At 24.7% G+C, this 23,762-nt stretch overlaps 1 protein-coding gene across 4 annotated transcripts; it reads left to right on the top strand.

Annotated features, from left to right (window-relative positions):
* On the top strand, nt 1–23,762 carry Bma-gon-2 (Uncharacterized protein; the record flags this gene model as incomplete). Of its 4 annotated transcripts, none has more annotated exons than XM_043080740.1 (47): nt 1–58; nt 557–671; nt 1,302–1,387; nt 5,215–5,378; nt 5,882–5,986; nt 6,159–6,244; nt 6,327–6,483; nt 6,682–6,775; nt 7,101–7,245; nt 7,465–7,547; nt 7,667–7,806; nt 7,928–8,037; nt 8,235–8,387; nt 8,738–8,827; nt 9,168–9,291; nt 9,615–9,779; nt 9,999–10,142; nt 10,588–10,773; nt 10,990–11,154; nt 11,266–11,344; nt 11,598–11,737; nt 12,056–12,153; nt 12,552–12,713; nt 12,956–13,006; nt 13,263–13,470; nt 13,693–13,758; nt 14,139–14,280; nt 14,715–14,849; nt 15,079–15,251; nt 15,735–15,935; nt 16,375–16,517; nt 16,651–16,765; nt 16,949–17,138; nt 17,317–17,379; nt 17,488–17,590; nt 17,773–17,928; nt 18,197–18,261; nt 18,568–18,700; nt 19,538–19,646; nt 20,137–20,340; nt 20,686–20,737; nt 21,324–21,414; nt 21,789–21,881; nt 22,070–22,160; nt 22,639–22,824; nt 23,108–23,248; nt 23,547–23,762. In XM_043080740.1, the coding sequence occupies 47 exons, from the start codon at nt 1–3 to the stop codon at nt 23,760–23,762; spliced, it is 5,976 nt and encodes a 1,991-aa protein (XP_042936674.1). The 4 variants fall into 4 exon arrangements, with proteins under 4 accessions (XP_042936674.1, XP_042936673.1, XP_042936672.1 ...); XM_043080739.1 differs by having other exon boundaries at nt 14,715–14,843; XM_043080738.1 differs by having other exon boundaries at nt 566–671; nt 14,148–14,280; nt 14,715–14,843.

Here is a 23,762-nt window from a genome sequence, read left to right on the forward strand (position 1 = left end):
ATGTTCACAAAAGAATACTTAAAACCATGGACTGGAAATCAAAGGTCAAATCCATCTGGTTAGTTTAATTTTGTAATTGTTGAATAATAATTTCCAATTTATAAAATAATAAAAAATTTTTCAACTAACAAATCTTTCAAAACATTTATTAACATTGTTTCATTTTTTTGTGATATTTTAAATTGTATCTTTTTACTTACTTTAAATCCTTTTTTTTTTTTTTTTTTACCTGGAATTATTAAAAGTATTTACTACTTGAAACTTATATATGAAATATTTTATTTTGAATTTAATTTTATATATTAATGATAATTTAATAATTTATAAAAATTAAATTTTCTTCATTTTCTTCTCAAATTTATCGCTGTTTTTAATTCCTTTGCTAACAGTTCAAAAGAAAAAAAAAAACAACAAAAGGTAGCAACAAATTACTATTATAGCATTAAAAAAAAAAAAAGAAAAATAAAATAAAATAAAAAATAATCAAAAATTTTCATCGATATATTCCATTACAATTTCTAATATATTACTTAAGTTAAAATTTTGATTATTTCAGTAATTATAGATAGCGGAGTTCAACGTCATGACCCTTCCACGGATACGTTATACGTTAATGCTAGTAAACAAACGAAGCTTGATCCTGATAAAGCAGTCAAAGATTTAGAATTAAGGTAAACAATAATAATAAATTGAATCTATTTTAAATATCACTTAAATGTTTATCTATTGTTTTATTAAAATTATTACTATTTCAATTATATATTATCTATTTTATATGTTAATTATTCAAATATATATCACTGCTAAGTGATTAATTAATTAAATATAATTATGAATTAAATATAAGTGTAGGATTTAAATAACAAATTTTAATTCCAATTGTACATATTATATTGTTGTACCAATTAATATTATATATCAAATAAAGTACAAAAAAAAAAAAAAAAATGATTTTACTTATTAATATAAACATAATTAGTTTACTAATCACATACCTATGACTACATTTGTCATAGAATCAAAATTGTTTTAAATAAATTTAAGTAACTTTTAAATAGTCAAAAATGCTTTCATTATAAAACGATGGAATAAGTATGGAATACATCTAAAAAATGATTTTAGTGTTATAAAAAATTTTAAATTTATAACTAACATAAACAATACAAAAATTAGACATAATCAAAATAATATAAAATTTAAATAATATTTAATTAATGATTTAAATAAATGATTAATAATTTAAAGTAATATACAAATTAGTGGTATAAATTACACATTAATTTTTTTTTTTTTTTTTTTAGAATAGTAAAAACTCGAGAGCGAGCAGCTGGAAATGGTAATGCGACATCTGGCGGTCATCGTCATCGTCATCGAAATTCTGAAAATGGTTTGTGCATTTTGCTTGCTGTTTGCAACTAATAATATCATTAACTTAATTGTTGGACCTAAATTAAACCTTAAGTTTTTTTTTTTTTTTTAAGTTTAATTTTAAACTGATTAAAGTTTCATTACAAACAACAGTTAATCTTTCCAGAACTTCTCCTCCTACCATACTTGATTAACTCACTATCTCATTGTCTCAACATTAATAATATTAGTAAAATATTGATAATATATAATATAATTATTTACATATGGGATATTGTAAGTACAAATTTAAAATTTGGAATTAAATATAAATTTAAAATTAAAAGCTTCTCTGTCAATTTTGGAATAAAAGAAAAAGAGCAATGCAGTTTAACTTATGTATCATTGCATAATTGTCACTATCATTATTACTATTGTTATTATTATTATTATATTTATCATTATTTTTGTTATTATTGTTATTATTATTATATTTATCCATTATTATTATTATTATTATTATTATTATTGTCATTATTTTTTGTTATTACTGTTATTAACATCATCATCATTTACTGTAACGGCACACTACAAAAATCATATTTATCGTATACCATCATTTACCGTAATCCGACCGGGAATACTGTACCCTTCAAAACTAACAATTTCTGCACATAGACAGTTGAAATTTTCAGTATTTTAAATTTAGCAAAACTGTTACTGAAAAATGTTACGTGAATAAAATAGATGTACATTTTTGATTCCACTTCTTCACCTATTTATTTCATATCAATGAATCATCTATTTATTATAATTGTACAATCAAATACATAACTGAAAATAAAACAACATTCATAACAATCCGTTTAAAATTTTGAACATTTAATTAATAATATTAGATAGCACTAACTGATATAAACAAAAAAATCATTTAATTAATAATACTTTCTTCCATTAGCATAAAATGAAAAAAGAAAAATAAAAGATTGAGTTGATTTAATCATACAAATTAGCATATACATATGTGTGTGTCTATGAAGTATTATAAGCATTTTTTGTTTTTTTGATAATTAAATATTTATTTAATTATTTCTGATCTAAAAAGTAATCAATAAATCAATATTTTCATGTGAAAGTGAAAAGAAAAAAAAAAATGAACGTTGTCGCAGAATGACACAACTTTTCCTTTTTTTTTTTCAGTTTTAAATGCACCCATTTCTCTCATATGAAATGATATCATCACTTTTAGATACGAGAAAGAGAGAGAGAGAGGGACAGAGAGGGAGAGAGAGGGAGAGAGAGGGACAGAGAGGGAGAGAGAGAGAATGAAACAAGAAAAATTGTGGGAGGTCTAATAATCATCAAATTTAACATCAATAAATACACACATACATACATACATACATACATACATGCACACATACATACTACATACATACATACATATACAAACATACATACTACATACATACATACATACACTATATACACACTGAAAGGCTCATTTATTTACAAGTATTGCGCTTCTGAGATTAGCTAAATCTTATCAAAATATGTTAAAATTGTTATTCTCGAAAGTTTCACTCACGTGATTGAAAGGATCTTTTTTCTTCCTTATTTCAAATTTTAATCATAATTTGTCTTAAAAATTGTATATTTTAGCCGAAATTTATTCCATACTTCAAATTCATTCCTTTCATTCATTAAATTTTAGCTAAATTACTTTTTTTCTTCTTTTTTAATTTATAGAATTCAAAATTTGAATGCTTTAGATTATCAATAATTTCTGTTAGACAAATTTAAATTTCTTGCATAAGTGTATCCACTTTATACGAATGCATGTATGCATGCATGCATGTTAATGTTTTTCATGTTATGCATGTGGCTTATATATAATTGTCTAAATGACTACATGATTTGTTTGTTTACTCATTTATTTTATTTGTTTATTTGCTTATTTATTTACTTGCTTGTTTGTTTATTTTGTGTTTTTTCTTATTTTTGTATAAATATAACTATATATATATATATATTTTGATTTGAAAAAAAAAAAAACCATCCTAATCTTCAAATATTCTATCATTAAAACTTATCTTTGTTGCACTTTTTTTTTCTGTATTCCATCTTAATCAATGTTACCTATATTAATAATAATAAATAGTATGCAACAAAGAAAAAAAAAACTAAAAATAATTATTGTTATCTTTTCTTCAGCAAATGTGATAATAATAATAGGCAAAATGTATGTAATATATTAAAAATTCTTATCATTTATTACTATTATCACTAAATTGTTATCATTACTTTATTGTATAGAGTGATAGTAATATATGCAGGTGAAGTAGTAAACGAGTGATAAGCAATAATGCATGACACTAGTTGCTAATTCATTAAAATTCACTACTGTTAAGAATTTGGCCAAGATGACATCAATACTGCGACATATGCGCAATTTAAAATGCACATTCAAATATGGTTGGAGCCGTGGAATATTAAATGTAATTTAAGTACAATTGCTAGGGACGATGCATTACGTTAGATTGGCTACAGATGACATTGATACTGTGACATATGCGCAATTTAAAACGTATCCTATAGCTATACCTATTACGACTACAATAAGTACAACAAATATCACAAATGTAACAACAACAACAACAACAACAACAACAACAACAACAACAACAACAACAACAATAGCTATAACAACAGCAACGAATGAATTTATCGGTAATATCATCAAATGATATAATTAATTATCCATTCATTTCATCGTATTTGTTTCTTACATTAATTTTTTTATTTTAATCATCTCTCTACATTTTTTTATATATTTTGTATAAATAAAAATATATTTTATTTTGTTGTGGCATATTCGTTCATTACTGTTATTCTAGGTTATGTATATTCAATTGAATGAGTTTTTTCTTTTTTTTTTTTTTTTTATTTATTTATAAATTTAATCTATATTCATAAATTTTTATTTCATAAATTCAAAAGGAAAAAAAAAATTACAAATAAAGATTGAACATACATATATATATAATGCATGCAGCTTTTTTTCAATTTTGCATGCAACATTTTTATATATATATGATTTTTATTTTACTATTCATCCATATATATATACATATATACTTATTTATCGTTTATAATTTTATGAGAAAAGAAAAAAAGAGGTCGAAATTCCGAGATGAAATATTATGAATATTTAATTAGAAAATTGATGAATGATTTTGACACATAATAATAGAAACATTTGAAAAAAAAAAAGGAAATATTGAAAATGCATTAAAAAATATCACAAAAACTTATGCATGCAACACTTTTTTTTTCAATTTTTCTCTTTTTTTCTTTTTTTTTTACTATTTTTTTTTTTTTGAATTAAATATTTATTGCTATTGGAAATTAAAAAAGATGAAATGTTTCTTTCAAATTTCATTCACGAATTGCATTTATTTTCCCAACAAATTTATATCCAAATTTTGACAGTTATTGATTTTCTGACAGAATTTTAATGAATGACACTTTAAAAAAAAGCGCACAATGAAAGTTCTCTAAAATCTTTCATGATAAAACAAATTAATTGTTATTATTTATTACTATTAATTAAATTTATCATAATTTCAATTTCAAGGATTGTTTTGTTTGTGCAAATAATTTTCTTGCATTCATCGTATGAGTTTCATTAACAAGTAGACAATACTTAAAATACTCAAAATTATTTTCTTTCTTTAATTAATAGAACTATTGAAGAATTTTTAGTCACTTTAATAAATGTTATTGAAACTTTTTGTAAGAAAATAGATTTTGATAATGAATTTATTTATTTTGTTTTTTTATAATTTTTTTTTAAAAAATTTTTAGAACCACTTCGTAATGATAGCAAATTGAAACCAATCGTAAAAATGAAAAAAGAATCCGGAAACGGTGCACGTCACGTTCATTGCAATGATTGGCGTGAAATGTTAGCTTTGGTTAATGCGTCAAACAAAATATCTGCTAATAATTACGCAGCGCAAACAGATAAGGTAGAAATTGTCAATGATCACTTTACTACTTTGCATAAAGAAATATAAAAGTAGAAATAACCTAAAATTAGAAAATTATAAGCATACGATGAAGCACTGATATTTAAACATATTTTTTATAGGAAATGCATAAAATTGTTATCATTGTTATAATATTAATTAATTTATTTATTTAAACGACATTTTGGAAGTTCCTTTTATAGTTAAGCAATAGATTTCTTAACACTTACTGACTCTTTTATTGGTTTTCTTGTGAGACTGTGAAGTATGAGTTTGAAGAACTAAATTAGGATAAGATTGTTTGGAGAAAATATTTAGATTATTTATTTGGATGTATTAGGATTTCAACCATTTTATAAATAAAACTTATTTTTTCATGTCATTTTTAATAAAGTATATGTGAAGAAAATAAATGACTAATGTCACTTAAACAAGTGACGTAATAAAGATTGATTTATGAAACTGATCAATTAAATTAATCTTTTTCAACAAAAAAATTTCAGGATGCATCACCGAAGTGTTTTACGTCAGGACCACCAGATGTATGTGCAACACCAACTTCATTAACTAGCACAATACATTTGAGAACAAGGGCTACTAGTTCAACTGTAAGTTTATTATCACTTTTTATGGTTGTATTTTTTAGCTGGTTAAAATTTGAAATTATTTGATATGTTGGTTATATTGACAATTTTACCTGAGATGGTATAATAAGAATTCTAATGTAATTGAAAAACTATTTTTTTTTTTACATTAATATCTATTTTCTTTCATTTGCAGTCATTGTTGCAAAATAATTGGGTGGAACAAACATTCAAAAAACGTGAATGCATTCAGTTTATACCAAGTAATCGATATCCTGAAAAGTAAGAATACTTTAGGAAGACTGAATGACTTTTTTTTTTTTTTAATATTATAATTCATATAATAATGAAATGAATATTTTAGATGTTGTTGTGGAAGATTGAAACGGATTCATATCTCAAGTCGACAGTGCTCAACATCTTGGGATATTCCATCAGCTGAAAGAGTTCAAAATGTAGGACGAAGTGATGAAGAAGCCGAACCAGAGATGACTGGTGGTGAAAGTGAGGTTGGACAATCAGTAAGTATAACAACTTTTGCTAAAATATTATTTCCAATATTTCATATCTTTAATTCAGATTATCTATTTTGAAACAAATTTCTATCAAATAGTGTTGTTGAAATTCGAACATTTTTTTTTTTGTATTTTATGGTCTTTTTTTCCTTAGTTTTTAAAAAAGTTCTTTTTTTCTCTCTCTCTCTTCCTTCTTTGTTTTAGAAACAACCTACTACTAAGACTACTGAAAAGTGGTCGATAAGGAAGCATACAGCTCTATTTCCAACCGATGCTTATGGTACAATTGAATTTCAAGGTTGGTACATGATTACTTATAAAATATATTGTTTGCTATCTGACTGTTTAGATCCGATATTTCAGGTGGACCAATTGGTAGACCATTATTATTTTGCTATTGACAATAGTTTTTGTTTTTAATGAAATTAGTATTTCAGTTATAAAAATCATAAAAAATTTATAAGTTATAAAATTTGTTTTATGGATATAGCATCATTGCATGGTTCTTTTGCGATAAGCGAAAATCATTTCTCTACTATCATTTCAGTAATTTAAATGAGAATGATTTTGATGGATTCTTTTTCATTCTTTCAAGTTATGTTAAGTTCATTACAATATTTCAGGTGCACCTCATCCATATAAGGCTCAGTATTTGAGGTTAACAGTTGAGTCAAATCCTGCTGATATTATGGATTTATTCGAATCAGTTTGGAATGTTCCTGCTCCAAAATTAATTATAACAGTTCATGGAGGCATGACTGATTTTGAGTGAGATATTATAGACGTTTAAATTTTTTTTTTTTTTGATTTAACATAATTTTGTGACATCACATCTAAGACTTTTTACTGAGAAAGTTTTTGATGCTCATAATGGCCCGAACACTGAGTAATAGTGATTGTATAGATGAAATGAGTATGAAATGGTAGAGTGAGCAATATTTTCAGGATTTGACAAAATTCGAAGTATTTTTTATTCCAGTTTTTCAGCTTACAACCAAAATTAGCACGAGTATTTCGTAAAGGTTTATTAAAAGCAGCGAAGACTACAGGTGCATGGATTATTACTGCAGGTAAATGATTTTATCAATCTCTTTTGAATTATATAAAAGTTTAAACTTTAACAATCGGTAATTTGAGCTGAAAATTTTCAATAAATGAATTCAATTTTCTAGTAATGAAGGCAATTTAGGCATCAACGCTGGTGTAGTTCGTCAAGTTGCAGCTGCAATTGATGGTTCAGGTAGCGTTTCACGGGTTCGTTCCAAAATAGTCACCATTGGTATTGCTCCATGGGGTTTATTAAAGAAGAGAGACAATCTTTTGGGACAAGTAAGTTTCGAATTTAAATTTGGACTTAATTCTTTAAATCTGAAATTTTCATCTATCAAATTATTGGTCATTTTTGTTACACTTTTTTTGATATAACTGTCTTTATAACATTTCATTTCAGGATGCAGTCGTCCCATATCATCCACATTCCTTCTCTCCTAAAGGTCGATTTGCTGTATTGAATAATAGGCATTCATATTTTCTGCTTGTTGATAATGGTACTATAGGACGGTATGTTTTCAACAAATCCAGCCAGTTCTTACTTTATGTACAATTTCATTTTTCTAATAACACTAAAATTAAATTGCATAATTTGCGGTCTCTTTTTATGTGTTACTTGTTAATTTTTTCTTTCGATCTTAATTTTTTTGTACTAATGATACTGGTAATTATTACGATAATTCGTAGAATGTTTCTGCATCATTTAGTTATGGAGCTGATGTAATACTGAGGAAAAGACTAGAATCATATATTTCTGAAAAACGAACACTTGGTAATGGAACACGAAGTGTTCCGGTTGTTTGTGTTGTCTTAGAAGGTGGAACTTGTACAATTAAAGCAGTTTACGATTGCGTATGCACGTAAGTGTACTTTCTTTAATTGGTTAGTTTGGTGACTCTTATCTATTACTGATTACTTATATACTTAATTTATATCGATGTATATTATTAAACAAAAAGAAAATTGCTATAATGTTAATTCAGTTTTATTATGAAATTTATGATTTCATTTTTATTTTACATGACATTAATTTTATCCATTGAGCTACTGATGTCGTAAGGCTTCCGTCAATGATTAATTTTCAATTTTGTACATCTTGAAATTGTTGAACCAGAAGGTGTACTAGCTTTAATCACTTGAGTACTAAGTGCTCTTGCAAATAAGTGGCATAAAATAAGAGATTTAAACGATTTATTTTTAATATTTATAGGTCACCACGAGTTCCAGTCGTTGTCTGTGATGGAAGTGGTCGAGCAGCTGATTTGTTAGCGTTTGCGCATCAATATGTACAGGAAGATGGGTAATTTTTTTTTTTTTTGTAAATTTTCAAATCAAATCACTAACACTGTTTTCGTTTGGTTACTTGCAAAGTTTATATCCGTTATGTCAACACTTCGGACATCATTACCTACTATCTCTTCTGTAATATAGACATCCTAAAAAATTTTTTATAATATTAAATGAAAAGGCGGATTATGTTCATATACTAATTAGTTGCTATTAATAATTCAAATACATTTAGCTTTAGTTGATCATTTAGAGTTTGTTAAGTTTCCTAGAAAATATTTATATTTTGTTGTCACTTAATCTATAGAGCTGTTCACTTTCTTTTTTCTTTTTTTCCGATGTTCTAATTTTAGACAGTTACCTGAACGTGTCAAACCTCAGTTATTCAGTTTAGTGCAATTTGTATTTGGTTATGATGATGATGCAGCAGAAAAGCTTCTAGAACAATTGATGATGTGTGTTCGTCAAAGGCATTTGGTCTTTTTTTTATTTGAAATAATTTTAAAATTTAAATTTTGTTCGCAAAGGAAGAAATTTTTTAACAAGATTAAAGGATATTGTAATTTTGTTAAGGTATGCCGAGATAAGAGATCTTATCAAACAAAGTTTCTTATGTATTATAATGAGATAAAAAACTTCAACTCTTTATACGCCTTTCTTAATTCGGTTTGTTCTTTATGGACCTCTTTAAAAAAGTTAAAATGACTTGTTACTGATAGAAGAGATATATAGCAATTATTCGAAAGTTCTTCTTAAAAAAAAAAAAAAATTTTTAGCATTTTAAAAATTTTGTATTGCAGATAACAGTTTTCCGTTTGGGTGAAGATCAAAAACAAGATGTTGACCATGCAATATTGACGGCTTTATTGAAAGAGCAGAATTTATCAGCACCAGATCAGCTTGCATTAGCATTAGCTTGGAATCGTGTTGATATAGCACGATCAGATATATTTGTGTTAGGACAGGTTTAGTATTTAATTTTCTGAATATATGCAATAAACATTAAAATTCATTTTCACGAACAAACATTTTAAAAAATTTCATATTACAAATAACACTTTTTTTGTTTGTATGAATTATCATTAAATGAAAAATGGTATGCTTTTGAAATCATATAATATTAGCATTAAAAGTATTAGAAATAAAAATTAGAATGATAAATATTAAGTTTAAAATTTTTTTAGGATTGGCCAAAAACAGCCCTCCATAATGCGATGATGGAAGCTTTAATAAATGATCGAGTTGATTTTGTTCGTTTATTGCTTGAAAATGGCGTGAGTATGGGTAACTTTTTAACCATTGGTCGACTAGAAGAGTTATATAATACGGTAAGGGAAAATTCCTTATTCTTACAATAGCAGCTGATATATATATATATATTTTTTGTTTGATTATTCTTATCAAACAGTATAAATTGATTTATTCAGATTAGATATTTGTTAGAATATATCTCAGTGATTAAGACTTTTAGAAATGAAACTATTAAATTATGAATTTGTAGAGGTTAAATTTGTGAGAAACAAACAGGTGTTAATTTATCATTCGCTTACTGCCTCATAATTTGCAATAGACTACTTTCTCTTTTCTAATTCCAGAAAAGTCCATAAATCAGCTTTTTCTTTTTATACTATTCACATAATTTCATACAATTGAATTCATCATCAATTAATAGGCTTAGAAATGGAATGATATATTTTTTTTACATGATGTAATGGATTAAATTATTATTAAATTTTAATATCATTCAGTATTTTAAGACATAAGCAATTTTAGGATAAAGGACCGCCTAATACACTTTTCTACGTAGTACGTGATGTGGTTAAAATTCGTGACGGATATCGTTATCGGCTACCTCACATTGGTCTTGCAATTGAAAAACTTATGGGTTATGCTTATAAATCATCGTATACAACAGAACCATTCCGTTCTAAATATCTTCTTTATAGGAATAAATTAAAGGTATATAGTTATTAATTTTTGGAATGCAAAGCTAATAATAGCTAGCATACATTCCTGGCTACCTTTATTTTTTATTACTATTTTTTTTTTTTTTTTTTCATATGTTTGATTTTTAGCACAATTAGTTTTAAAAATTATCCTTCATTTTCACTATGTTTAAAATTTATAAAAGTTTCCAATTTTATTTCTCTTTTTTCTTTTTTTTTTTTTTTTAAGAAACTTCGGAAACAAAATCAAGATAGTATGCGAGATTCCTTCATATCTGATGGATTTGTTACACCATTGGCAAATCCGGATAATCTTGTTACGGATTCTGTTTTGGCTGCATATTCTGGAAATCGTGCACTAAGTCATCATATATTATGGCGCTCAAGGCGAGATGTATGTTTTTAGCATATATAATTCTAAATTTTCAAAGTTATTAGTTCCGTTTTATTTTACTTTAACAATAAACTTCGGTGATGAAATGATTGGAAGAATGTAAATTTCCAGAATCCAGCAAGTAATTTTGGAATAATGGCACCACCGAAACCGGTTGCCGTGCAAGAAACAGTTATTGATATCGAAAATGGTAAGAATCAGTTGTAATTATGTAATATTGTGGATAGCATTTCGGAATTTTGTAGTACTTCTTTTTCTTACCTTTACCATTTGTAAAATTTGATAATTTCATCTTAGAACTGTAATAAAATTATTAATTGTGTAATATTGTACATAGCATTTCGGAGTTTTGTGGTATTTCTTCTCTTTTTTAACCATTTGTACATTTGACAAATTTAATTTAATGAATTGTGATAAAATTGTTGATGGCTTTATATTTTCAGAATCTTTATGTTCGGATACGGAAAAAGATGTGGATGATTTCAAATATCCATTTAATGAACTTCTTGTTTGGGCTGTTTTAACCAAACGACAAGAAATGGCATTATGTATGTGGCAACATGGTGAAGAAGCTATGGCAAAGGTTCATTTTATTTGTTATATGTTAGATTAAATTTAAGAATTTGGTCTGATTTGTCTTCTTGTTAATTGAAAACTAGCATTTATATCATTTTAAAACGGCATTTTTTTTTACAATTGGTATTTCAAAAAGCTCTATGAAATTTCTATTTTTTTTCTTGATTTTGTGGTATTTACAATTATTTCTAAGAATTGTTTCGAGAAAATTGTGTATATCTAAACTTAACTTCATTATTGGTTAAAAAATATAAGTAAAAAAATATATGTATGTAAGCATGTGAGTAAAACTGTAAAATAATAGAATTTCTGTGGAGTTTTACAGGCATTGGTAGCATGTCGATTGTACAAGAGCTTAGCAAAAGAAGCTGCAGAAGATTATTTAGAAGTTGAAATTTGTGAAGAATTAAAGAATCATGCAGAGTGAGTTTTTATGTTGATTAATTTATGTTTCAAATTTTTTGTTTTGATTTTTGTGCTGAAATTCGGTTCTACTAAATATATTTATATCGTGAATACATGTAGCTATTGAAAATTTTCATGTGCAATTGTGCTAGTAATTAGAATGTTAAACAGTAATGTTTGAGTTTCAAATATATTTGAGTAACATTTATTATAAAATGTATTTTTTCAAAAAAAAAGAAAGAAGAAAAAGTGCTTATTATTCAGTACTAACTCACTGGGTTAAATGACTATATAATGTTGAACTAGATAAATTAAATATTTCTTATATTTTCATTCTTAGGATTTATTCAAGTCCAAATAAAATCTTATCACTTTAATATAATAAACATTAATTTTTTTTTTTTTTTTTTTCAAAGGGATTTTCGTAAACTTTCGTTATCACTACTGGAACATTGCTACAACCACGATGATGCACGAACACTTCAGTTACTTACTTATGAATTAATCAGTTGGGGGAATGAAACTTGTCTTTCGCTTGCTGTAATGGTCAATAATAAACAATTTTTAGCTCATCCATGGTAAAAGTTTGCTATTATTTTTTTCAAATTTTTATTGTTGTAAAATGACAAATACATATTGTTAATAATTTAACCAAAAAAAAAAAAATAATAATTAATATATTATATTTTGATGAGATCAGTTTGATGCGTGCATATTTTTATTAATAGACCAAATTACCAAACGAACGTTTAAAGTGATGCATTCAATTAGATTGATAATATTTTTCTTTTTTTTTATTAACTTTTCTGATATATTTCAGCTGTCAAATTCTATTAGCTGATTTGTGGCATGGTGGTCTAAGAATGCGTAGGTAAGAAATTATTTTGTTCTCTTTTTTTTTTTTTTTTTCGTTTTTTTTTAATTCTTTTTTTAAGAAAAATTTCAACATTGTTTTAAACAGTTACATGATTTATTTTCGATAGCATTTTATTTTTCTTTATATTTTATTTTAAAACCACTAGATGAAGTCTTTTTTCTTTTTTTAAGTTTTCATCTTTCTTTTTTTTTTCTTTTTTTCTTTTGCTTTATTTTGTTCATTGGTAGAAAATTTTATCGGAAATTTTCAGTCATTCCAATCTGAAAGTATTATTTGGTCTCTTTTGTCCATTAACGATATTCTTGTTGGAATTCAAATCACGCGAAGAATTATTGCTGCAACCGCAAACTGCAGCAGAGCATGAAAATGATCTCAATGATAGCTCCAGTTCTAGTTCCAGTTCTGGAACTGATTCATCATCAGATTCGGATTTCAGTTCGGATGATGAATTTCAGGATGTATGAATTTTTTTTATCTTTTAATAAGCAAAATTACATAATTCGAAAATGATTGAGTATTGAGTTTTGTAAGAAGACTTTTTCTTCAGTAAGATTTGTTAATTTATAACTCTTTTTTTTTATAATAATTTAATTTCTGAAATACATTAGACGATTGTTTTTTGAATTTGTTTAGCGGAACATGCAAATATTTCAAAAAACAATTTATCATTTTGTTTTTAGAATGAACAAGATGGAGAAAGGCGAAGAAATTCAGCAGAAAGTACACAGTCAATGAATTTAGCTGGGGTAATTTTTAACTTATTGTAATTGAAATATGTGTAAAAGTCAATGGAATCATACAACTTTAGATTGGTAGTTTGTTTAGTTGAAAGTAAATAAATAATGATTAAAATATATTTAATTGCTTTAAAGATAAAGATCGATTCATATTGGAAAAAAAACGCTATATTTGTCTTTGTTTAAAATTTGTTTAACGCTTTTGATTGCTTTAGATGATATTTGATTACTGATTTGGAAGTGATACAGGTGATATTAACTTACATATGCACAACTATATTAATTTGCATATCACAAATATATGTTGTAATGAAAAGTACTTATGAAAACGTGTAGGATATTTAAAATGGTATTATTTTCAAACAAGTTTTATCAATTTTTTTTTAAAGCTATTCCAGGGTAGACGAAAACGTACTCGACCTCATCTTAAAGATGGTAGTTCGATGTCAAATGGTGGAAATATAACGTCACCACATGAAATTATCGAAATTTCAAATGTCAACAGCATATTAGCTGTAACTAATGGTGCAGGTTGATTATTTCATTATATTGTTTTTTAATTTACTTAATTTTAATGATTAATCTAATTATGGACAGGAATAGGTTTAATATTGGGCGGATTTTTTTTGTTTTAAATAAACATACATTAAGTGATATTTAAAAATACTTTACCTTAAGCCATATGTAATTTAAAAAATATATTGTTTAGTTAAACCTGTTTTAAGAGGAAAAAATTACTGCTATTATTATATTGATCATTCATTAACATATTCTCTATTTACATTTAAATTTGTGTAATTTAAAAATACATTCATGTTTTAATTTTGTATGAAATCAATTTATAACATATATAATATATGTATCTTGTCATTTTTTGTTCATTTCATTTTTATTTTCTTCAAAATTTAGTACTAATATTTAATTTTTTTTTTGGTATTAAAATTAGGTGCAACTTTTTTTTTTAGGAACTGTATTCAATTCTCCTAGAAATCATGCTCGAAGCAGATCAATAACATCAATCCAAAGTCGAATCAGTCAGCAGCAACAAGCTGGAATTACACCACGTAAAACTCCGCCAAAGCAAATTTCCACAAGTAAAAGTAATTTTGATGCATACCTATTATTTTTAAGTAAGCCTAACTTATGTCTTTTCAATTACAATTTTTTTAAATTAATAGAAGAAACCATTTCTAGATTGTCAAATGTCTAAATTCATTCTTGAATGTTAAAATTACTATTTTAAAATGTTTGAGATATTACATTAATTATTTTTTTAATACTCAGAAGTAAATTGTTTATATCATATATGGAAATTATTCGAAATTTTAGAAGAACGTATAACTCATCGAGAAACTTGCTCATCATTAACAAATTGTGTTTGTGGAATAATGAAAGGTAAAAATTTGCAACGTAAATTTGATTCATCCGATCATGGCAACAAGTCTGCACCTCCATCACTTTCTAAAATGGTTACAATAGCTGGGCAAACTGTTCCTCATATGGTCAGCATTTGATTTTTTTTTTCCCTGTTAAAAAAAATTTTTATTTGTGTTCAGAATTGTAACTGTTAAAATTACTTTTTAAAGTGTTTTTAAATGTTCATAGACTATTTTAAAATTCAGCTTATTATACATTTCATTAAAGTAAATCCATCATTAAATTTGACTTAGGTGGTAAATGATGGTATATAATTCAGTATGTAAAGTTTATTTCTCATATTAATTGAAACTTTTGATTGAATGTATAGCAGAAATTTAGCATAACTAACAATTAGTCATAATATGAACAAAAAAAAAAAAAGTAGCAAAGAAAAAAGACGATATTAAAATATGAAATAAACATTTGAAAGGTTGGAAATGAAGTAGTATTTGTGCTTATGCAAAGTGGTGAATATAATCATTCTTAAAAGTTTAATTTAAATTTTTAAAGTTTTTTTTTTACAATTCAATTTAAAGCAGTTATATTGAAATTTCATTTTTTTTTAGAGGCCGATCAAATTTCGCCGAAAGATGTACGAATTTTATGTCGCTCCAATTACAACATTTTGGGCATGGGCGATTACTTTTTGTGTATTCTTATGTTGCTTTGCTTATACATTACTGGTTAGAACATTAATTAGGCCAACATGGCTGGAATGGCTTGTTTTTGCATATGTTACTGTATTTGGTTTAGAGCATTTGCGTAAGGTAACTTTTTGTTTGATAGTTATTGATGTAATTTCAAATTTCATAAAATTAAATTTTTTTTTTTTGACAGAATTATTATTAGATTTATGATATTTTAGAAACAATCCATATTTTAATTTAGTTAATTAAATTAGCGTGCAACATCTATAACATTTTTTATGTTTAATTCGTCCAATCATTTCTTCTTTAAAAATTAAAAGTAAGTGAAATTGAAAGTTCAAAATCGCATGGATTTCTTGGATTTTGTTTGGCATTTAATGATTAAATGGTCAGATAATAATGATTTCTTTTAAATTATCATAATTTTTGTTCGATTATATGCTTCAACTATTATTGAGCTATTATTACTTATAGGAAGTGAAAAATTTTTTTTTTGTTTATGAAAAGAAATTTTTTCTTTTTTTTTTTGTGCGTGTTTTGTTAATAGTTTTTGTTTCAGTTTATTATGTCCGAACCAGAATCATTTGCTCAAAAGGCTAAATATTTTTTCAATAATACATGGAATTTATTAGCAACTTTAGCCGTTGCAACATATTTGATTGGATTTGGATTACGCCTGGATGTAAAACATAAATCAGTAAGGTTAGCATCAATTGATAATTTTAAACGATGAAATTATCTTTAGTTTTTCTTTTTTTTTAAAGTTTTTTTAAAGAATTTTTCAAAATTTAGCAAATGATTTTTTTTTTCTTTTTAAATATTTATTCATATTTAGAGCAATTGGAAGGGTAGTGTTAGCGTGTAATTCGATGCTTTGGTCTATTAAATTGTTAGATTTTATAAGTGTTCATCCTCGTATGGGACCTTATATTACTATGGCTGGAAAAATGGTATAATTTATCATTGATAATTCATTTAAAATTATTTTTTGTTTAATTTTTATTTTATTTCATCTTTTCTAATCAAAATTTTTTATCACTACCAAATATGCAAATGATAATATTTAATATTTATTCTAATTTTTGAGTGAAATTACTACATATGGCTGAAATTAACTTTTAAATTTTTTTTAGATTCAAAATATGCTATATATCATTGTACTATTATTTGTTTCAATGTTAGCATTCGGTTTGGCTCGACAGTCAATTACTTATCCCAATGAAAGTTGGCATTGGCTTCTTTTACGAAATATCTTTTATAAGCCATATTTTATGCTTTATGGAGAAGTATATGCTGGAGAAATTGATACATGTGGAGATGGAGGTTTCTTTTTTTTCTTTCAAAATTTATTCGAAATTTTATTTGAATTTCACAAAATTATAAAGCTCTTTATGTTAAGATTGTTTATTTTATTTTTTTGTTTTTGATAATTGCTTTAGTAACTTATTATTTGAAATATATGAGTCAAAGTTATCTATATCAAAGTTAATAATACTTTCAGCTTGGGATACACATATTGAGAAAGGTATTGCAATCAGTGATTTATATAATGGAACACGTTTTGGTTAGTATTTGAAATTATATAAAATTCACATCACTAATTTAATTTCTATTTAATTGTTTAAAATTAAGTATTGATTGTTTATGATTGAAAAGTGATTATTGTTTGTAGATGAGACATGTCCGCATGGTTATTGGGTACCACCATTATTGATGACAGGTTTTTTGCTCATTGCTAATATTTTACTGATGAGCATGCTTCTGGCAATTTTCAAGTTTGTTTACATTATTATTACTCATAAGTTGTTTTTGTGGAACAATAATATATTAAGTATTTTTTATTGATTAAATATGTTTTACGTAAAATAATGATTTGATTGTTTTTTAGTAACTTTATTTGGTATATGAATTTTAAATACGAATATTTAAATACTTTATTTTTTGTTTTTGTTTACAGTAACATTTTTGAAAAAACGGATCGTGTTTCAAAAGAGATTTGGCTTTTTCAACGTTATCGACAGGTAATGGAGTATGAAAGTACACCATTCCTTCCTCCTCCACTTACACCTCTCTATTATTTATGGATGATTTTTAAATGTATTAAGACTAAGAGGTAATTTTTATATTTACATCTAAGAACAGTTTTCATTTCAATTTGTTTTGTAGTTCTTTTTTGATAACGAAGATATAATTTGATAAAAAAGTAATATTATTTAGTTAAGGAAAAAATTTTATTTTTAAAGAATGTTTATGTCTTATTATTTATCTTTTTGTTTAATAAAACTATTATTATAAGCTCCATTTTTTTTTCTGTATGAGAGAGGAATTTATTATAGCAAAAATATTTGGATGATACCATACAAAATGATTTGTTATTTCAGAAATTGCACAGCAAATTCAAAACTTACGACAAAAACGAATTCGAAACTTTTTGATTTTGCATTAAGTAAGTTCGTATAGTTGTGCAACAAATTGGAAACCTATGACAAATATGCAAGAATAAATAATTCTTTTATATTAATATTGAATAAATTTGCTTTAGATACATAAAAATGTTGAAATTACTGAATTATTTCTTTTTTTTAATTTATTGATTTATAAACTTATTGCAGTTAATTTTAACATATTTATTAATGCTATTTTCAATAAATTATCTATGTATACATATAAATTTGGCTAATCGTCATAAATTTAAGCTAATATTTTTATCATTTGACAGAGAATTACTCTCAATTTGATTTTCAATTTACAGAGTTATTTTTGAATGCTGATCAAGTGGAGAAAATACATGATTTTGAAGAAGAATGTATGGGAGATTTAGCTCGTGAAAAAGACTATGAAAGGAGTACATCAACCGAAGAAAGGATTCATCGAACTGCAGATAGGTAATATTATCAATAAATTATCACTGATCTCATTAAGTTCTTCTACTTTCTTCTTTTTCTTTTTTTTTTTTTACTTGCAAAAAAAGTTGAAATTATAAGAATTGATCGTAAATATGATCGTAAACAAATTTTTTCAAAGAAACTTAGTTTTTTAATATTCTGTTAAGTCGATATGAACATTAAGATATGTCTTGATAATACTGCATTTTATTTTATTTTTCTACATTTGAAACGAGAATTGATTGAAATGTAGGATCATGAATTTCTTATACTAGGTGTCTTATATTTGTTATCTAATTTATACGATTTAAAATTAATTTTTTAATTCATAGCATTGCAGTCTGTTATTTTCATTTACTTATTGATACAATTAATTGTTATAATTATCAGTTGATTTGAAAAGCAAAAATTTAGATAACTCTTTGTGCATTTTTCTCAATAAATTATTAATTTTATAGTTTAAAATTTTATATATTTGATATGAGAATATTTAAACGAAATGAATTCTTTGTCATTTTTTTTTTAAATTTGAGATTCAAATTTTTATATTTTTTCTTGTATCTTTTAATACAAAAGAAAAAGAATTTTTCGTTTAATATTTAATAAACTGTATTTTCAAAAAATTTCTTTTGTATTTTTAAAGTTGAAACTCAAATTTTTATTTAGTATTTGATGACATTTTATAATTTGTAAAGTTTGCAGAGAAAAAGATGTTTTTATCTAAGAAATTAAAATATGCAGTTTTTTAAATTTTCACTTTTTTAAATGAAATTTTTAATTTTAAAATCATTTTCGTTAGTACTTTTGCATGTTATCATTATTTCTGATTCCTTTTAGAGCTGATCTTATACTTGTTCGATTGAATGATCTTGCAAGTAAGGAATCAATTCTGAAAACAACAGTACGTAATTTAGATCGTCGTTTGGAAATTATAGAAAGTAGACAGGTATGCTTTTTTTTTTTTTTTTTTTCATTTCATTATAAATTTAAATTTTGATAACACAACAAACAATTTTACTATAGATTATGAATATAACACAACTTTGAAATAAGCTTAAAGTGTTTTATCACAAAATCATTTTATTCAATTCATTTATCCATTCTTTATTCAAATTTTTCAAGAAAAAAAAAGAAAAACTGATTAGTTATTTAAAAAAAGAAGGAATTTTTTTCTTTTTTTTTTTATCGCTTCTATATTTTTTGTATGACAGACAAATATGATATTGTATAAATATACTAAAATATTTATTTTTCATATTTTAACAATACATCTTCTCTATCATTATTTCTATAACTCACTCAGATTAAAATGAATAATTTGATCGTTCTTTTTTTTTTGCAAAAAATAGTAATTTACATTTATTGTTAGTAAAAAAAGAAAATATTAACAAAAAAGAAAAAATTAAAAATGAAATAAAAAATTATTAATTTTTTAGCATGAAATGCTTGATTATATGCGTCAAATAGTTAACGCACAACCATATCTGATTCAAAAGGTATCAGAACCAGATAGTGGTAGTTTCTCGTTATCATCAACACAACCAAGCTCATCAACAGATGAACATAATCAGGCAAATTTATCACATACTACCGATTTAGCAGATCTTTCAAATACTGATTACTTATCAAAAAAAGAAAGAGTAAGTTTTTTTTTTTTTCTCCCTCTCTTTTTCATATCCTTTATTTCATTTTATTTTAATTTAATTTTTTGCTAAGTGATAAAGTTTATCAAATTTAACAAGAAAAAAGATTTTGAATATACTGTAGTTACAAAACATTTAGATGAAAAATAAAAAACAAAGAATGACATTATTATGTAAAGAAAAAAAAATTTTTTTCAAGTTGTATTTTTTTTGTATTTTTAAAATTTAGAGTAATTTCAAGAATGTATATGCTATAAAATGAGTGATGTAAAATTATTTGATTGTTTTTTCAAACGATGATATAATTTATGATTGTAAATTTGCATAGTGAATTTATTTTAGCTGAAAACTGAATCTTTGGGAAATTGTTATCAAAGTACAACCGAAGAAGCAGGTAATAACTTTACTGGTTATAATATATTTAGTCTTATCATTATCATTCTTATATCTTTTATCACAATTATTATCATTAGCATTACTATGCCGAGTTCATCGCAGTTGTAACCATTTTATTGTAGAATAGTTTAAACTTTCTATGCTTTCATTTCTTTTTACTTTCATGTCTCTTTTTCATCATCATGGATACGAAGATTTTTTGACATCAAATTATAAATATGATTGAATCTATCGAATTACAAAATATGATTAAAGTACTCAAAACTGTAATTATTAATTTGTTATCAATTATAGCGATTGAAAATAGGAAATGATTAGAAATTGAGTTGGTAAGAGTGAATAGAAATGATATCAATTTTCCTTTCATCTTTTTCTCATTTATTATTTCTTATTTTGATTATAGAATAACTCTTTGATTATGAAAAGTAACTCTTTGATTATGAAAAGCAACTCTTTGATTATGAAAAGTAACTCTTTTGATTATGAAAAGTAACTCTTTTGATTATGAAAAGCAACTCTTTGATTATGAAAAGTAACTCTTTTGTAGATATTTGAAGAAATAATAAATAATTTTTCTTTTTTAGCTCGCCCAGCTGCTCCAAGAAAGCGTGCTCGTACGACAACAGTAACAAGTTGTGTGGAAATTCAGGCTAGTTCACAAACTAGTGTAGAAAGGTATATGCTAAAGATGAATTCTGATTGTGAATTAAATTTTCTTATATTGTATTATTGAAATTTTCTGTGCTTTATATTAATTTTACCAAATGTATTTCATCCGAATGAAATTACTAGTATCAACTATGAAATTATTTTAACAATTAAGCTAATATATTAATAATTAGATATAAATGTTAAAAAAAAATGCTAAATTTATATTTTAAAAAAGTTTTTTTTTTTTTTTTTAATATGAAAATTTTGTGCTAAACTTGGATATTGTCTTTGGTTGAAATTCATGGATGAATATTGTACAGATATAAGTTTGAAGTACTATAGTATATTAATGAAATTCATATACCATTTATTATAAGTGATTTAAAATTTATTTGTAGTGTTGCTTCTGGTCGTTTTGGAAGTTTATTATCGCTGAATCCAGCTATATTGAGTCGTGGAAATGATAATTCTGTTATTAGAAAGAATGCATGGTAAAAAAAATTTTTTTCAAATCATTTTCTTTGCACTATTTAGCTAAAAGATTAATATCATAGATTTGTTGACAAAATTTCTATCAAAATATTTAAAACATTTTTTTTTTCTTTTTTTTTTGCAGTAATTTTTGAAAAGAATTTTTTGTTTGTATTTTATGTTTCATTTTTCTTTTTCTCTCGTTTAGTGTAACAGATGGTGTAAGGCGTGCAAGACGACATGAAGAATATACATCAATAACTGATGCAATTAATTTAGATGAATCTCAACTTAATAAGGTTTTCTTTTTTTTTTTTTATTTACGATACTTTACCTTTAAAAAAATTAGAGTTTTTCTATTTTAAACAATAAATTGTATTTTAATTAAGATTTATTACAATACGACTTTCTGATAAATATTGCATTAACATTCCGAATTATTTTAAATGAAATGTATTATTGTTTTTTTTTGAGAGATTCTTTGCGCATGTTAGATATCGTTATTTTAAATTTTATTATGTAATAAAAAATTTTACTATTTTCTTTTTTTGTTTATTTTTATAGTTTAAACTGATAGGCACATTGTTTTTTTTTTTTTTTTTTTTCTAGTAAGTAATACAGATATTGAGGGAAAATAATAATTAATAAAAATATTAGATTTGTTCAAATGATAAATAATGGATATATTTGATTATTGTAAATTGTTTATTTTGCTATCATTTTTTCCTTTTCTCTTCCTTTATTTTGATATTTTTTTTTTTCTTTTCTTCTTTTCAGAGTCATTTTTGTGATAATGATCTTTCTGAAACACGTGATGGTCATCATGTGGAAAATGATGATTTAGTTGATGATGATAATATGGAACCACCGTACAGTGGTACAGTTACACCAACAACAACCTTACGAAGAGCAAAAGAAAGTTTTTTACGTCAACAAAATGATATTTTTAAAGAATATGAGGAGGTAAGAGTTTTCTTTTCTTTGAATTAAAATATGTTTGATGAATTTAAATTTAAATATTTTCAAATTCTATTTAATAAATAAATACTTCTTCATTTTTTTTTTTATAAATCAATAAAAAACGAGTCCTTTTTTTTTGAGCTCATTGTTTGCTTATTTTATTATTTGCTATAAATATTAAAATGAGTTGTTGAAATTTGTACTATTTAAATTATTGAAATAGTTATTGTCTAATATGACTAATAAAATTTTTGTAAATATTTGAATATAGCATTTTATTTTTTAGCAAGTTATGGTTACTGGTGCTGGAGAATCAGCTCCGATCAATGAAAGTGATATTGGAGATGAAGTGCCAAGTGGTCATAGTGATATGGGAGAGGAACCGAGAATTATTCTGGGTGATGAAGAGCTGCCAGATTCTAGCAAAGTAAATTCGATATTACTTCCTCTTTATGATATGATTATATTAGTAGTAAATGATTAAGTTAATTTTAATAACTATTTTAGCCTTAAAGTTAGAATATCTTTTTTAAAAATCACTGATTGATGCAAAAAAAAAAAAAAAATGTTACATAATTTATTCGAAGGCAATACATAATTCTTATATTTATTATACTTTTTTATTTTTAATTAAAATAAAATTTTTTCAATGTTTATGTTTTAATTAATTTTTTTTCCTATTTTGTTTGATGATTTTTGACTTTTCTTTTTTTTTTTTATTATAGGAATATATTGAATTTTGCATTAAACAACATTCAGAAGATGAATCAATGTCTTCCTGTGCTGCTACTGCTACTACTACTGCTGCTACATTATCAGATCAATTAAATTCAAATATAGAAGAGCAGTCGATTCATACAATTATTGAATCGAAATCTGTTACTTTACCTTCTTCTAATAATGAGATAGAAAGTACTCGAATTGATGAATTTCATCGATAA

The sequence above is a fragment of the Brugia malayi genome (assembly GCF_000002995.4).
Source record: "Brugia malayi strain FR3 genome assembly, contig: Bm_v4_Chr3_scaffold_001, whole genome shotgun sequence".
Taxonomy (NCBI): domain Eukaryota; kingdom Metazoa; phylum Nematoda; class Chromadorea; order Rhabditida; family Onchocercidae; genus Brugia; species Brugia malayi.